The 18,029-nt window shown below is 38.3% G+C and overlaps 1 protein-coding gene and 1 long non-coding RNA gene across 7 annotated transcripts in view; both read left to right on the plus strand.

The window, feature by feature from the left end:
* Window positions 1–18,029, plus strand: part of LOC311624437 — a 152,572-nt gene that overhangs the window by 114,208 nt on the left and 20,335 nt on the right. The window lies entirely within an intron of this gene.
* Window positions 1–18,029, plus strand: part of DZANK1 (double zinc ribbon and ankyrin repeat domains 1) — a 60,828-nt gene that overhangs the window by 22,464 nt on the left and 20,335 nt on the right. For 5 of the 6 annotated variants that reach the window (XR_014795316.1, XR_014795317.1, XM_084887633.1 and 2 more), the window contains exons 8-14: window positions 2,596–2,713; window positions 3,729–3,842; window positions 5,940–6,032; window positions 12,135–12,248; window positions 13,067–13,231; window positions 14,705–14,909; window positions 16,819–16,922. Coding sequence is in view for 4 of the 6 variants with exons in the window: in XM_084887633.1 (XP_084743759.1) it covers window positions 2,596–2,713; window positions 3,729–3,842; window positions 5,940–6,032; window positions 12,135–12,248; window positions 13,067–13,231; window positions 14,705–14,909; window positions 16,819–16,922 (913 nt within the window). In the remaining 2 variants the exon portion in view is untranslated. The remainder of the gene's footprint in view (window positions 1–2,595; window positions 2,714–3,728; window positions 3,843–5,939; window positions 6,033–12,134; window positions 12,249–13,066; window positions 13,232–14,704; window positions 14,910–16,818; window positions 16,923–18,029) is intronic. The other variant, XM_084887634.1, reaches the window with a different exon arrangement.

Raw genomic sequence — 18,029 nt, forward strand, 5'->3', positions numbered from 1 at the left:
TATTGATTTTTTACAGAGAGGAAGGGAGAGAGAGATAGAGAGCTAGAACCGTCGATGGGAGAGAAACATCGACCAGCCGCCTCTTGCACCCGGGGATGTGCCCGCAAGCAATGTACATGCCCTTGACCGGAATTGAACCTGGGACCTTTCAGTCCGCAGACCGATGCTCTACCACTGAGCCAAACCAGCTTTGGCACAAAAGGTTTTTTAAAGTTAAATTTTAAAATATTTTTATTGATCTCAGAGAGGAAGTGAGAAGGAGAGAGAAAGAGAAACATCAGTGATGAGAGAGAATCATTGATTGGCTGATTCCTGCACATCTTACACTGGGGATCGAGCCCACAATTCGGGCATGTGCCCTGACTAAGAATTGAATCGTAACCTTCTGGTTTATAGGTTGATGCTCAATCACTAAGCCATGCCAGCCAAGCATCTATTTCTTCTTTTGCTGCCTATGCTTTGGGTGGCATATCTAAGAAATCATTGCTAAACCTAGTGTCATGAAGCTTGTCTTTTATGTGTTCTTTTAAGAGGTTTATAGATTTACCTCTGACATTCAGATCTTTGACCCATTTTAGGTTAGTTTTTGTATATGTTGTGAGGAGGGGTCCAATTTCATTCTTTTGCATGTGGATATCCAGTTTTTCTAGCACCATTGTCAGAAAGACTGTCTTTTCCCCCTGACCCTCACCAAATATCATTTGACCATACATACAAAGGTATATTTCTGGGCTCTCTATTCTATTCTATTCTATTTGTCCATATGTCTGTTCTTTTTTTTTTTTTTAAATTATTTTTTAAATTGATTTTCCACAGAGAGGAAAGGAGAGAGATAGAGAGCTAGATATGTCAATGAGAGAGAAACATCGACCAGCTGCCTCTTGCACACCCCCTACTGGGGATGTGCCCACAACTAATGTACATGCCCCTGACTGGAATCGAACCTGGGACCTTTCAGTCCGCAGACCTACGCTCTATCCACTGAGGCTCAGTGGCTGAGCCAAACTGGTTCGACCATATGTCTGTTCTTATGTTAGAACAATACTTCATATATTAGTTAGCTTTGTAGAAAATTTTGAAATCAGGAAATGTGAGTCATCCAACTTTGTTGTTCTTTTTAAAGACTATATTGACTATCTGAGGTTACTTGAGATTCCATATGAATTTAGGATAAGTTTTCTTTCTGCAAAAAATGTCATTGAGAATTTGATAGGAATTTCATTGAATCTGTAAATTGCTTTAGTTAGTATTTTCATCTTAATATTAAGTCTTCTGACTCATGAATATAGGATGTCTATCCTTTTATTTATGTCTTTTAAAAATTTCTTTCTGAGAAGTTTTATAGCTTTCATTGTACATGTCTTTTACCTCATTGGTTAAATTGATTCCTAAACATTTTATTCTTTTTGATACTATTATAAATGGAATTGTTTTCTTAATTTCATTTTCAAATTGTTCATAGGAATAAACAGATATTTGTGTGTTGATTTTTTTTATCCTACCACTTTTCTAAATTTCTTATTAGCTGTGTGTGTGTACACCTTAGGGTTTTCTACATATAAGATCCTATCATCCATGAACAAAGATAATTTTACTTCTTTCTTTCTTTCTAGTTTTAATGCCTTTTATTTTTTTCTTGCCTAATTGCTCTATATAGAACTTCCAATACTATGTTGAATAGAAACAGTGAACGTAGGTGTTCTTGTCTTGCTATTGATCTTAGGGGAAAAGCTTTCAGTCATCCACCACTGAGTATGATGTTGGCTCTGGGGTTTTTGTATGTGACTTTTAGAATGTTGAGGAAGTTTTCTTTTGTTCCTAGTGTATTCAGAGCATTTAATCATAAAAAGAATGCTGAGTTTTGTCAATGCTCTTACTTTGGCTGATATTCAGAACCCTGGTAGGTTGGTGAGGGCTACACGATGGGATTCATCTGCCTAGGAAACTGGGACAGATGTTGCTGGGGCAGGGCCTTGGCACTCTAACCAGGTGAGTGGAAACAAAGGCAGAGCTTAACAGACAGTGATCCTTGCAGGGGTCTTCAAACTACGGCCCGCGGGCCACATGCAGCCCGCAGAGGAGTCTGATCCGGCCCGCCAGGTTTTTTGGGCAGTGAGCGCAGCCGAGGTGTTACAGTAGGAATTAGTAGTTCATATAGTCCGGCCCTCCAGCTCTCTGAGGGACCGTGATCTGGCCCCCACTTTAAAAAGTTTGAGGACCCCTGCAAGAGTCACACAGACTTGGCTCAGTGCTCAGGGAGAAAGTTAGAAAAGTGCAATGTAGACATTACTAGAATTCCCTTGGCTTATCCTCACAAATCCAGTGCCAAATCCAATGTGATAGGACAAGTCAGATCCCCACAAAAAGTGGGATCTAGGCTGTTTCTAACTTCAGCTGCATTCAGGAAGTGAGATGGCCTGTAGGTGAAAGGTACCAGTGGTTCCAGCTTGAGTCCACTTTGTAATAAAATGACTAGAGAACTTGTCCCATAGCCTATGAGAGTATTTTACTTTTTTTATTTTTAAAGATTCTTGAACACTTATAGATTTTCACCTGACTTCTTACATGATCAGTCAGGAACCTTTTCTGTTTTAGGTGTGCCCAGTGCCTCGCCCTTCGCCCATCTGATCCCTTGGTTCGCTTCTGTCAAGATTGTGGCTTTCCTGTTCCACCTGTATTTGGTTGTCGTCTCTCACCCTCAGAAGGAGCTCAGGTGAGCAGCAAAGTCCTTAAAAGTTTCTTTCATTGGGTTATCTGATCTTTATTTGCAGCAGCAGAATAGTACCTGGCATGCACAAACCACAAACATAAATACTTGTTGAAAATATTACTGGCAGGTTAATCTCTTACTGTCTAACTAATGAACAAACTTGGTTGCAATGCCACTTAATTTTTTTTTTTGTGTGTGTGTGGCCTTGTAGAAGCACAAACTCAAAAATAGTGAAATCTTATTGTTTCAACGATGCATAAATGGATAAATATTAATTTCCTATTTATGTGATATTTCTGTTTATAATCTGGGTATAGGAAGGAAATATATTCTAGAAATAAATCATATGTATTAATTACAAGTCTATATATAGTCATAAGATACATCATTCTGTCCAAAGAAGCTATTTATATAGGCTAAAGATAGATTAGTATATCTAAATTTAAAAGTTTTAGCCAAGTATAGATAATAATTTATATTATCTTACTACTAAGTTTGCAGTTAGTTAGAAAACATACTTGGCTTACTAAAAATTAATACCTTTACCAAAACACATTCATTCTTTTAAAAATATATATATTTTATTGATTTTTTACAGAGAGGAAGAGAGAGGGACAGAGAATTAGAAACATCGATGAGAGAGAAACATCGATTAGCTGCCTCCTGCACACCCCACACTGGGGATGTGCCCACAACCAAGGTACATGCTCTTGACTGGAATCGAACCTGGGACCCTTCAGTCCGTAGGCCGACACTCTATCCACTGAGCCAAACCGATTTTGGATCTCTTTCTTTCTTTCTTTCTTTCTTTCTTTCTTTCTTTCTTTCTTTCTTTCTTTCTTTCTTTCTCTCTGTTTTCTAAAATAAACATGGTTTTAATCTTAATATGAAAAAATAAGAATAGAAGTAATTACTTTAAAAATGTTTTTACAAAAGCAAATTAACCCGTACATTCTATGATCTACTTATACCTTCAGTTTTGCATCCCATGACAAACTTGACCTCTTTCTTTGCCCAGTTGGGCTTGTGTGCAGAATGTGGAAGCATGGTGCCCATGAACACTTCCTTCTGTGTGGTGTGTGAGGCTCCTCTTGCTCTGCAGATGCAACCACCGGCCAGCTTCCACATGAAGGTAATGAAATGCAACTTTGTAAAAACATGAATGAAATATATAGAAAGTAATGCTTGAGCAATTGTCTTTCTTCAGTTGATGGAATTGGCTAACAAGTGATAAGCCAATATCTGTGAACAAAATCCACTCGAATTTTTGGAAAGGCATGTTGTCCAAAGTTTAACTTTCCAATGGGATCTATAATATTAAGAAGAATACATACTCAGCAACCATTAATGGTAAAAACTCTCAGCAAGTCCTATTCGGTTTGGCTCAGTGGATAGAGCATCAGCTTGCAGACCAAAGGGTCCCGGTTCGATTCCAGTCAAGGGCACATACTTTGGTTGCAGGTTCCTTCCTGCCTCGGGTCCTGGTTGGAACTTGTGCAAAAGCCAGCCAATCGATGTGTTTCTCTACATTGATGTTTCTATCTTTTCCTCTTCTACTCTTCCTAAAAATCAATGGAAAAATATCCTCGGGTGAGGACTAACAAAAACAAACAAACAAACAAACAAACAAACAAAAAATTCTTAGCAAAGTGGGAATAGAGGCATCATATCTCACTATAATAAAGGCCATATATGACAGACCCAGAGCCAGCATCTTACTCAATAGGCAAAAGCTGCCCTAACCGGTTTGACTCAGTGGATAGAGCATTGGCCTGCAGACTCAAGGGTCCCAGGTTTGATTCTGGTCAAGGGCATGTACCTTGGTTGCAGGCACATACCCAGTGGGCAGTGTGCAGGAGGCAGCTGATGGATGTTTCTCTCTCATTGATGTTTCTAACTCTCTAGCCCTCTCCCTTCCTCTCTGTGTAAAAAAAAAAAAAAAAAAAAAAAAAAAAAAAAAAAAAAAAAAAATCAACTATATATATATATATATATATATATATATATATATATATATATATAAATAAAGATAAAAGACAACAATACACTGTTCACTGTGGTGTCAAGGCCAACCAACACCAGAGCAAACAGGCTGTGAAGAAGCTCTATAAAAAAATTAAAAAAAATAAAAATAGGCAAAAACTACAAGCATTTCCCTTAAGAATAGGAACAAGACTGGAATGTCTGCTTTCACCACTCTTATTACCAAGCCTCTCATGATTAACAGAGAACAATGTTTCTAAATATGGAGACAAGAAGAAATAAAAGGCACACAAATTGGAAAGGAGGAAGTAAAACGGTCATTATTTGCAGATGACATGATGTAGTACATAGAGAACCCTAAAAATTCCACACAAAAAAAAATCTAGAATGGATAAATGAATTCAGGAAAGTAGCAGAATACAAAATAAATATCTAGAAATCAGTTGGTGTTTTATACACCAATAATGAAGTATCAGAAAAGGAAACTAAGAAAAAAATTTCATTCACAATTGTTTCAAAAAGAATAAGATACCTAGGAATAAATTTAATTAAGGATGCAAAAGACCTGTACTTAGAAAATTATAAGACACTGAAGAAAAAAATTGAAGAAAATACAAAAAAGTGGAAGCATATACCGTGTTTATGGGTAGGAAGAATTAACATTATTAAAATGTGGAATCTAATGACCAAAATGAACTTACAAGCAAAATAGTTACACTCATAGAGAGCATATGGACAGATATCAGTGGCGGTGGAGGTACTAAGAAAAAAAGAAAAAAAGAGAGAGAGAAACTAAACAAACAAAAAGAATACATAGAAATGTGTTCTCTGCCGAAACCGGTTTGGCTCAGTGGTCTGCGGACTGATAGGTCCCAGGTTCGATTCTGGTCGGAGGCATGTACATTGGTTGTGGGCACATCCCTGGTAGGGGGTGTGCAAGAGGCAGCTGGTCGGTGTTTCTCTCTCATCGATGTTTCTAGCTCTCTATCTCTCTCCCTTCCTCTCTGTAAAAAATCAATAAAATATATTTTAAAAGAAAAAGAAAAGAAAAAAGAAATGTGTTTTCTGAATATGGATTTAGAGGACAAATTGCACGGCAGCCTACTTAGACAACTTTTTGCTTCATATATTTAAACTTCAACATTGCAATTAATGTTGTTCTTAAAGTGGCTTCATGCCTTTGTTTGCTTCATTTGCACATTTCTTTGCTCAGAGGAACATGAGTTTCTTATTCTCTGTTTTCAAGGAGAAAGTGATCTGTCGCACCTGTGGCACAGGGAATCATCCTTACCTGAAATACTGCCTCACCTGTGAGAGCACCCTGCCTTCATCAAAGGAGGTATGTGCCTGTCCTATATTTAGTGGCTGCTAAGGTTCCGTGTTAATGATAATGGATAAATATAATCTACAGGGCAGGAGCAATGTCTCTAAATGTGGAGAGAACTCTATATATTTACCAACACAATTTTTTTTTTCAAAGTCTTCATGGGGATTCAACAAAATCTACAATTTCTTACAATTTTATTTACTAAGTTTGCATGGAAGGCTGGCAGCAGCCATTGGTTAATGCAGTGTTTCCCAACCTTCTCTCATGATGAGAATCACCTGGTGGAGTTGTTAAAACACAGATTCCTGAATCCCAACTAAGAAGTGCTAAACTAGAATTTTTGAGAACATATAGGTAAAATTGCATACCTAACTTAGTGCTCTGTATATAACATCTGTGTTAGAGCACTAGTTAAGTATACAATTTTACCTATATGTTCCCAAAAATTCTAGTTTAGCACTTCTTAGTTGGGATTCAGGAATCTGTGTTTTAACAACTCCACCAGGTGATTCTCATCATGAGAGAAGGTTGGGAAACACTGGGTTAATGGACCCATTCACTTTCATTTACAGTCAGGTATGTCTGTATTTAACTGTACCATGCTATGTTTTGAAATTGAGAACATTGCCGGCACCCACTTCTGAGTTTCCTATCAGCTTATTTCGAGTGTTTAAGATGAAGGAATAGGAGTATATGCAACTTAAGTAGAGCGAATGGGTTGTTTAGATGATCTGTATTATGTTTATAAAATATTTCTGATGAAGATGAGTCTTTAAAAATTATTTCCAGGTGACTCTTGCCCTGGCCTAACAATAACCAAAGAGAAGTCGCTATTTCCTAGCCAACTTTGAAGGGAAAAACTTGACACTTTGGGGGATTTGTTTTCATGTCAGAGAGATTCCTTGGGAAACTGGACAAATGAGTGATGATTACTGTGATCAATATGGTTAGTATCAAATGAGGGTGTGTTGGTTTTTCTGGGGTTGCTAAAAACAAAGCACCACAAACTTGAGTGGCTTAAAACAACAGAAGTTTATCATCTCACATTTCTGGAGGACGGAAGTCCAAAATCAAGGTGTTTTCACACTTCTTCTGAAGCTCTAGGGAAGGTGCTGTTCATGCCTCTTGCCTAGCATCAATCTTCCCTTGGCCGGTACAGGAAGCACTTCAGCCACATGGCCACCTTCTCACTGTGTGTCTTCACATTTTATCCCCCCTGTGTGTCTGTCTCTGGACCACCATAATGACCTCATATTAACTTGATTACCTCTATAAAGTTACTATTTTCAAATAAGTGCATATTCTGAAGTATGGGGGTTAGGACTCCAACGTATCTCTTTGGAGGAGACACTGTTAACTCCATAAAAGGGGAGTTGAACAAGATGTCTTTTAAGGTTGTGTCTAACTGCTGACAATATAAGATTAGCTGATTTGAAGGAACTCTTTTTGTTACAATCTTTATTGAGGCATAATTTACATTCAATAAAACTCACTCACTTTATACAGGTTAATAAATATCAGTAATTATACATAATCATTTAAACTACCACCACAATGAAGTTACACAACAATTTCGTTACCCTAAAAAGTTTTCTCATGTCCCTTTGCATTTGAGGTCCTTCCCTAACCCCAGAAAATTCTGATCTCTTTGGACACTGTGGTTTTACCTTTTACAGAAGTATGTAGTTTTTTGTGTGTTTTTTTTGTTTGTTTTTTTGTATTTTATTTCCTTCACTTAGCACAATGTTTTTAAGGTTCATTCAAGTTGTTATATGTATTAATAACTTTGATCATTGCATGCTATTCCACAGAATGGATATAAATACAACTATTAACCAAAAATGGGCACTTGTGTTCATTTCTGGTGTCAGGCTATTATAAATAATGCTGCTGTGAACATTTACATACAAAACTTTATATGGACATAGTTTTCATTTCTCTTGGGTAAATGCTGAGTAGTAAGATTTCTGGATACTACCTAAATTTATGTTTAACTTTGTAAGATAATTGCCACACTTTTTTCCAAAATTGCCACCATCAGTATACAGAGGTTCCAGTTTCTCTACGTCCTCACCAAAACTTGGTATTATCAGGCATCTATCTATCTATCTATCTATCTATCTATCTATCTATCTATCTATCATCTATCTATAAAAGCCTAATATATAAATTGTCCCCTCGGGAGTTTGACTGGGATACGCGGAGTTTAACCGCTCGCTATGACATGTGCTGACCACCAGGGGGTGGTGTGGAACGAAGAAAGGCCCCAGCCAGCAGCCAGGGAAGGGAGGCCCTGGCCAGCAGCTGGAAGGCCCTGGTCAGCCCAGATTATCTGCTAGGCCTAGGGATCCTACCTGTGCACAAATGTGTACCAGGCCTCTAGTTTCTTTCTTTTTAAAATCAGTTTTATTCATGAATTCTTTTTAGGATTTTAATGTCTATGGGAACTGTAGTGTTACTCCTACTCTTTTATTCCTGATATTTGTAGTTTGTGTTCTCTTTCTACCTTACTATCTTTTCTCTCAGTTTGTCTTCAGCTAAAAATTTGTAAATTTTATTTGATTAGCTTCTAGTTCATTTATTTTCTCTATTTTTTGGGGGGCGGGGTTTCCTTCTTTGAGTTTTTCTCTTTATTATTTCCTTTCTCCTCTTTGCTTTGGGTTTAATTAATTAATTAATTTATTTATTTATTTTTAATAAATCTTTATTGTTCATATTATTACAAATGTTACTCTTTCCCCCCACCCCCTCCATTGCTCCCCTCCACCAGGTTCCCACCCAACCCTCTGCCTTTTCCCCACCCCCTATTGTCCTCATCTATAGGTGCACAGTTTATGTTCAGTCTCTTCCCACATCCCCCTATCTCCTTTTCCCTGAGAATTGTCAGTTCACTCCCCTTCCATACCTCTGATTCTATTATATTCAACAGTTAATATTGTTCATCAGATTTTTTAAAAATTTCCTTGGTTTTTAGATTCACTTGTTGATAGTTACGTATTTGTTGTTCATAGTTTTTATCTTTATTTACTTTCTCTTCCGAAATTCATATAATTCTGGTTTGGTGGTGATGAACTCCTTTAGTTTTTTTTTTTTATTGGTGAAGCTCTTTATCTGGCCATCGATTCTGAGTGATAGCTTTGCTGGGTAGATTATCTTTGGCTGTAGGTTCTTGCTATTCATCACATTGAATATTTCTTGCCATTCCCGTCTGGCCTGCATGGTTTCTGTTGAGAAATCAGCTGACAATCGTATAGGTGCTCCTTTATAGGTAACTACCTGCTTTGCTCTTGCTGCTTTTTATATTCTCTCTTTGTCTTTTGCTCTTGGAATTTTAATTATGATGTGTCTTGGTGTGGTCCTCTTTGGATTCCTTTTGTTTGGGGTTCTGTGCGCTTCCTGGACTTGTAAGTCTAATTCTTTCACCAGGTGGGGGAAGTTTTCTGTCACTATTTCTTTCAGTATATTTTCGATATCTTGCTCTTTCTCATCTTCTGGGACCCCCATAATTTTGATGTTGGTTTGCTTGAAGTTGTCCCAGAGATTTCTTACATTATCTTCAACTTTCTGGATTCTCTTGTCTTCTTGCTTCTGTGGAGGAGTGTCTTCTGGTTCTTTATGTTCCAAATCTTTGACTTGGTTCTTGCGATCTTCCATTCTGTTTTTAGGACTCTGTATAATATGTTTTATTTCAGACAATGTATTCTTTATTTCTTGTTGATCCCTTATTATTTCTTGTTGATTCTTTATTATTTCTAGTTGATCCCTTTTCATATCCTCATAGGTCTTATCGATCTTTTCTAGGAAATTCTTGAAAAACCTTATAAGCGTGGTTTTGAACTCTATATCCAGTTGCTTTTTGTCCTCCATTTCTTTCGTTTGTGATCTATTTTGTTGTCTCAGCATTTTCACAGCTTCCCTGATGGGGCAGAGTTTCAGGGTGGAGCCTACAGCCTTGGCTTCCATCAGCCACGTTAACCACTCCCTATGTGGCTCCTGAGCCTCTGTTCCTCAGGGTCCTACAGTACTCGCTGCAAGCACCTCTGAGAATGAGGTGCCCTTGAGTTTCGCCTGCTACCAAACAGTCTAGTCTCTCCCCCAATGAGCCCGGAACTGGGGTTCAGTTCAGTTGGAAATGGGGTTCAGAGCAGTCTGGAGCTTTTGTCTCCTTCCCGCCAGGGCAATCCCGCGGCACAGCCAACTGTCCCTTCTCTGCGTGCAGTGTGCATGCCTCCGGGGCTCTGCCTTTCGCCGCTCCCCTGGGATTCCGCCTCTCAGCCCAGACTCCCTCTATTTGAGCTTGGGTCCCCAGGATCTGGCCTAGAACTGGGGTTCAGAGCTGTCGGGTCTGGGGTTCAGCACAGTCCAGAGCTTTTATCTCCTTCCCGCTAGGGAACACCAGCCAGGCACTCAGCCTCCCCCACCTCTCGGGCTTTGTACTTTTTTGCGCGCGCAGCATGTCTCCGTACCTTAGGCTTTTACAGCTGCTCTGCTTTTCCTTCTGGTTTTCTCTTTCCTTCTTGTTGTAGAATTTCCAGTCAGTCGACTTTCCTGTAGCTCTGGGCAATGTCCATTTTATATTTTAGTTGTATTTTATTGAAATTGTATGCAGCTGTGGTTAGGTGTTTACCTGTGCAGCCATCTTGGATCCTCCATGCCTTCCATTGTTTGCTTTGGGTTTAATTTAAAAGGCTTTTTCTAATTTCTTAAGATGAGAACTCAGGATATCAACTAAAAATTTTTTCCCCTAAAAAATAAAAATTGTTTTCTCTAAAAGAAAATATAAATTATATATAAGAATTTCTTGCCGGGACTGGTTTGGCTCAGTGGATAGAGTGTCAGCCTGCAGACTGAAAGGTCCCAGGTTCGATTCTGGGCAAGGGCATGTACCTTGGTTGCGGGCACATCCCCAGTGGGGGGTGTGCAAGAGGCAGCTGATCGATGATTCTCTCTCATCGATGTTTCTAGCTCTCTATCCCTCTCTCTTCCTCTCTGTGAAAAATCAATAAAATATATTTAAAAAAAAAAAAAGAATTTCTTTAGCAACATCTCAGAAATGTATAACAATTGTATTTTTATTATAATTCAGTTCAGTGTTATTATATTTTTTATTATAATTTATTTTCTTTCAAAATATATTTTATTGATTTTTTTACAGAGATAAAGGGAGAGGGATAGAGAGTTAGAAATATTGATGAGAGAGAAACATTGATAAGCTGTCTCCTGCACATTCCCTACTGGGTATATGCCCACAACCAAGGTACTGGGTATGTGCCCTTGACTGGAATCGAACCTGGGACCCTTCAGTCCACAGGCCGATGTTCTATCCACTAAGCCAAACCAGTCAGGGCAAGAAAAATCTTTTACTGGGCAATACAAGTAAGTAGTAGGAGCAAAGATTCTAATATAGGTCTACCTATCAAAGTCTCAGAAATTCTTATGAAACAATTCTATCTTCCTTCCCAAAATAATTCTTTACATGTGTCAGGAATGGAAAATAAATTAATATTTCCAGATGGAAACCGGAACCCCAAATGGTAGAAGATAAACTTCAATGGTGACACCTGTTAGCTCAGCTGTCCTCGGTTACCCTCTTTCTTCGTTGATGTTGGTGTAGTAAATCTACAATCGGCTTGCTACCTCGGGTATTAAAGATACTAAAGAATATTAAGCTGAAACCGGTTTGGCTCAGTGGATAGAGCGTCGGCCTATGGACTGAAAGGTCCCAGGTTCGATTCCTGTCAAGGGCATGTACATTGGTTGCTGGTACATCCCCAGTAGGGGGTGTGCAAGAGGCAGCTCATTGATTATTCTCTCTCATCGATGTTTCTAACTCTCTATCCCTCTCTCTTCCTCTCTGTAAAAAAATCAATAAAATGTATTTAAAAAATAAAAGAATATTAAGTTGTATAAGGCAGCAGTTTCGTCAACTTTCTGTAAAGGAATGCATGCTCTTTGTACAAATTTATTAATTGGTGAAGCTTATGATAGTTTTTCTCTTTTGTGAGGAAATACCTTATTTCTAAGTCTTGTGTTGATTTGGGGCTTTTTTCTTTTCTGTGGGAGGATTGGAGAATATAGTATTAATCTGCCTGTCAATGCCGTTGTGTTCACTAGTCCAGGTGCAGTGGAGATAAAGGTGGTCCTGGGAAAGGGGAGACCATTTCCTGCTCCAAATGCGGTCGCCAGAACCGCCCGGGTGCTTTCTTCTGTGACTGGTGTGGAGCCACGGTGGGTATTTTAACACTGAGCTTCTTGGTGCAGAGCCCCTCACCCCAACCCTAGAAAGATCCAGGTTCTCCCTCTTCCACCACTTTGCTGAAATCACATCTTGGGATTTGGGTCCTAGCACCTAAGAATCTGGAGACAAGGATAATTAATTCTCTTGATTTGAGAATGGTCTCTCATTGCTGTTTTAATTTGTATTTCTTTGAGGTTAAACTTTTTCACTCATTTGTTGACTGTTGATATTTTTTCTTTTGTGAATTGTCTGCCTTCCTGTTTAATAAAACACTCAAAGTTATTTATCTGAGTGTTTCATGTAAATAATACAAAAGATTTAGTGAAGGGTTAGTCTTTCTTCTCATCCCAGTCCCACATCTCCTCTCTCTAGAAGCAACCATTGTTACCTAGTTTGTGAGCTGTTCTTTCAGCCTTAATGCATTAATAAGTAAACTGGTGGTAGTTTGGATATATTACACCTAGCAATATGTCTAGTTAGTAACCTCCTCATTCTTTTCAGCAGTTTTATAGCATTTTGCTATCTGTATGTACCATGATATAGTTAGGCCATACTTACTTGCTGGACATTTAGATTGTTTCCAGTTATTTTCTCTAAAATCACAATCCTTCAGGGAATGGTCTTGAATACACTTCTTTGTGTACTTGTCCATCCATGGGATAAAATACACATTTATTCTAAAAGGTAGAAATGCAGGGATTGAGGGTATGGTCATGTATTATTTTGATGACTGGTATGGAAATAATTTATATGGGAAAAGTATGATCCTAATATATATTAAATTATAAAAATATTTTCTGTCCTCTAGCCTGTCGTTGCTACCTGCTTCTCTGTTTGCCTCAAATGTGGGGCCAACAATCACCCATCTGCCCGATTCTGTGGCTCCTGTGGTATTTATCTGAAGTCCTTGGCAAAACTTAGTGCGGAGAACAGCCGGGCTCTAGCTGCTGGAGAACAGGGCCCTTTTGCTGAGGTGAGGCCTCCACTGTAAGAACTGGTGCCTGGGAAGAAGTTGTATGTGAATGTGTGTATGCTACTCTATGAATCAAGCCAGGGAAAGAGAGCCAAAACATTTAGACCTTTCACATGGATTTTTCAGCTAGATGTGGAAATAAAATTAATTAATTTAGGTTTTAAACACTCGAGTGATTTCTTCAGGAATCAAGTATATATCATTTATTATATTTACCATAGATTGAAATCTAATTGCATTTGTAAGGCAATAGATACAATATATTTTAGGAGAAGTGGATTTAAAATATATATATGAGCCGAAACTGGTTTGGCTCAATGGATAGAGCGTCGGCTTGGGGACTGAAGGGTCCCGGGTTCAATTCCGGTCAAGGGCATGTACCTTGGTTGCGGGCATATCCCCAGTAGGGGGTGTGCAAGAGGCAGCTGATCGATGACTCTCTCTCATCAATGTTTCTAACTCTCTCTCTCTCTCCCTTCCTCTCTGTACAAAATCAATAAAATATATTTAAAAAAAAATAAAAATAAAATATATTTAAAAATAAAATAAAATACATATATGAGATAGAAAGTACTTCTCTTGGATGTCTTATGTAGCACATCAAGAACTTTCCCCAAGGCTCTTTTATATTTTAGAAACTTAGATCAGGCATATAAAATTGCTTTTTCCATTTATAAAAAGTGGACATGTTTGAGGAAAATTTCACAAGGTTATTTTCAGAAGGACTTGAACACTCACCAGCTTTGTGTTAGCCTTTCATGAAGGCTAACACATTTAGTAACTTTTGTGTTCATTTTTAGTAACTTTGTGTTCATTTTTAGGAAATTCATAGCCTCCTTAATCGAAATTGGGTTATACATTCTGGGACTGCCAATAGTCTACATGACATTTTTGTGCAAATGTGTTCTTTCCTGAAGACACTTGAGTGCCATCTGTTGGAAATTGATTATATTGATAATATACTAATTTTGTTAGACATTTTCTACCCACCAGAAAAATTATCCTAATAAATATGCAAATATATTATGTCCACTATGTGAATGGTACCCCTTTAGATGCAGTACACAATCTAGATAACCTTACATGTTGGTTCTCTTACATCCTCAGGTCCAGACACAGGGGACTATTTCACAGGAAATATTGGTGCCCAGAGGTTGGGTGTGGATGGATAGTAAAGTCTGTGCTTTAATGAAGTGTAGGGCTGGGAAGATAGATATCTTCCAGGCCTCGGGCAGAACAGGGAACATCAGTTAATTTGCTGAATTTGAGACAGTAAGTGGCTAAGGAGATGGGGCTAGGAGTTGCTGAGAAAACAGAAGAAAGGAAGATGAGGCAAAGGCTGAAAACCCTCTTTTAGATTAAAATACTGTTGTTCTTTGAGATACAATTTGAGTTCTGATTTCAATTGTTTTCTGTGGGTAATCTGAAGGATTAATTAAATTATAATATTTTATGTTTCTGCCTCACTTGTAGTCCCGATCTGCCTGGCAGTCCGTAAATGGTCCGTTACCCAAACATGATGGGTCTAGGAGGAATGTAGGTACACAGACCGCTGGCCTGTTCTACCCATCTGGCAACCTACTAGCAAAAAAGGAAATGGAAATGGCTTCTCATCAGCAGAGACAGGAGAAAATGAGTGACCATAAGCCTCTCCTTACAGCCGTCAGCCCAGGAAGAGGTGAGGATAAAAATATGCTTTCTTGTCAGGAGAGAACTCATTCTTTCTTTGAAAGAAAATCTCATGGGTGGGGACATACATGGGGAGGGGTTGGGGATGGGAATGGGGGAATAAAGACAAATATGTGATACCTTAATCAATAAAGAAATTTTAAAAAAAGAAAGAAAATCTCAATTTTTCTTCCTTTAGATTTGTTTTTATATATAAGAAATAAGTTCCGTTATTTTACTTTTTTAAAGTAATTTTCATTTGAATTAAACTGCTCTTCTTTTAACATTTAGTATGTGATGTTTTGACTCACAGTCCCCTCATCTAGTCTATAAGTTAAATAGCTCACATGGACTTCTATTGTGGCAGAAATGTTAACCTGTGTCGTCATTGCTGTTTGCTATTATCCCTTTATGTTATTGTGGTAACATTGACATAACAATTCACCCTTTTAGCCATTTTAAAGTGTACAATTCAGCAAGCTTTAGTACATTAGCAATATTATACAACCTTTACCACTCTATGTCTAGAACTTTTTATCACACCAAAGTAATTTAAGTGTGATAAAAGCATATTAAGCATATTCTCTTTAAGCAGTCACTTCCCACATCTCCTTTCCCAAGTGCTTGGCAACTATAAATCCATTTTCTATACCTGTGAATTTGTGTGTTCTGGACATTTTATATAAATGGAAGCATATATGGTCTTTTGTGACTGGCTTCTTTCACCTAGTATAATGTTTTCAAGGTTCATCCATATTTTGGCATGTTTTAGCTTTTCATTCTTTTTATAGCTGAATAATAATCTATTATAAGCATTTATGACATTTTGTAGATTCGTTTATCAGTTGGTGGACATTTGCATTTTGTTCACCTTTTGGTTATTATGAATAATACTGCTGTGAACATTTATGTATAAGTTTTTCTATGGACATGTTTTCATTTCTCTTGGGAATATACATAGGAGTGCAATTGCTGGGCCAAATGATAAAATTATGTCTAACATTTCCATACTACTTTCCAAAGTGGCTGCACTATTTTACATTCTGCCAGCACTGTAGGAGGGTTCTGATTTCTCACGTCTTTGCCAACACTTACTATATTTTCATTGTCGCCATCCTAGTAGGGCGACGTGGTCCCTCATTATGCTTTTAATTAATATTTCCCTGATGACTAATGATGTTGTCTTTTCATGTGCTTCTTGGCCATTATATTTTTTCTCTGGAGAAATGTCTGTTCATATCCTTGTTCAATTTTTAAATTCAATTGCTTGTCTTTTATAATTGAGATGTTCAAGAGTTCTACATATTGATGGGGATGTATACATTTGCCAAAGCTCACATTCTAAATTTTATATACAGGTTATGTAAACATGTATGTTAATACTCATATGTTAATACTCATCCAGGATATGTTTTGAGAGAGAGGAAAAGGAAGAGAGAAGAAAGAGAGAGAGAGAGAGAGAGAGAGAGAGAGAGAGAGAGAGAGAGAGAGAGAGAAAGAAAGAGAGAGAAACATTGATTGCTTGTCCCCTGTACAAACCCCAAATGGGGATTAATCCACAATATGTGCTGTCACTAGAAATCAAACCCGTAACCCTTTGGTGCATAGAATGAAGCTCCATCCAAATATGGTTGGTTACTTTAAACATAATTTTATAAGAATAAATGAAAAATACCCAATGCACAAAAATCAAAATATGGTCTTTTGAGATTCTAGAATATTCTATAATTAATCATGTATAAAAAGAATCTGGGAACAAAAATGGAACTTATAGTACATAGCTGAGGTTCAAGTAAGTAAAAACCATCACAAAGTTACAAAGGAAAACAACCTTTCTGAGAATACATGATCCACATCAGCATTTTCTTTCTTAGCCTCAGAAGAATTAACCATGTGGATGGGTTTCTCTTCTTCCTTAGGATACTGGAGAAAACAGTTGGATCACATCTCTGCTCACCTCAGGGCTTATACTCAGAACAACTCTGAGTTCCGGGCCTTGATTGCTGAACCCAGGATGGGAAAGGTGAGTGGACTCTGAGTGGAACTTCCACTTCACAGTGTCCCATGGGATCAGGCTAAAGTATCCTCTGCCGGCTTCACCTGAAATTGTTCTTTGCTTGGCTCCTTTCCCTTTCCTGTCCTGCTTTCTACATTTCCTTACTATCCTTCCTTGCAGTCACTGCCTTTATAAATCACCTGCACTTGAGTCTTGTCCTAGGGTCTGCTCCTGGACATCTGACCTAAGACAGTAAATTGTGAGCATTCACAGACTGTGGAAATCCTGGTGGTCAGAGCTAAATGAACCAGAATAGTTTAATCCAGCCAAATTGTCTTCTTAAACTCTACACTATATTGTCAATAGTAATTAAGAGATTTAACCATATAACAATATATATATCATGTTTATCATCTCTAGTCCTCAAAACAAATCTGCAAGGTAGGAGTATTAGCACTGTGGCAGTTTTTTAAAACATGGCCACAGATTCTTCAACAGTCTTCCCTTTAGAAGATGGAATCTATATCTCCTCACCTTGAGTCTGGTGGGCTTGTGACTGTTGGGCAACAGTATGTAAGAAATGATGCTATGGGAGTCCCAAGTGGTGGTCATATATGCACGTGGCTTCCTATGGCTTTGCATGCTCATCTCAAAACTCCTTGGAGCCCAGCCCTTTTGCTGTGAAAAACCCAGGCCCAAGACGTGGCCACATTAGGTGCACCCGTCTGCAGCTCCAGCTGAATTCAATCCTAGAGTCATCCCAGCTCAGGAGCCAGACAATGAGTGATGAGGCTTTAGGCTATTCCAGTTCCCAAACATGAAGCTACCTCTAGCCATATGAGTCTTTGAGGCCTCAGATGTATGGAACAAAACAAGCCATTGCTGCTGGGCCCCATTGGAATCCATGAACTTATAAAAATGGGAGTTGTTTGATGTGACTAAGTCTGGGACTTTTTACACTGCAGTAGATAATCAGAACAAACCTTACCTGACACCTGGGGACACTGGTTCAGAGAGGTTTGGTGACTCCCCTAGAACCATACTGCTAAGTCTCGGGGGAATTCAGGCTTTGAAGTAGGTATGTCAGACCCCAAATACCATGGCCTTTATCTGCTGTTGTAAAGAGACACCTTG

Source organism: Pipistrellus hanaki (genome assembly GCF_964339955.1).
Source record: "Pipistrellus hanaki genome assembly, chromosome: 6".
In the NCBI taxonomy this organism is placed as follows: Eukaryota; Metazoa; Chordata; class Mammalia; order Chiroptera; family Vespertilionidae; genus Pipistrellus; species Pipistrellus hanaki.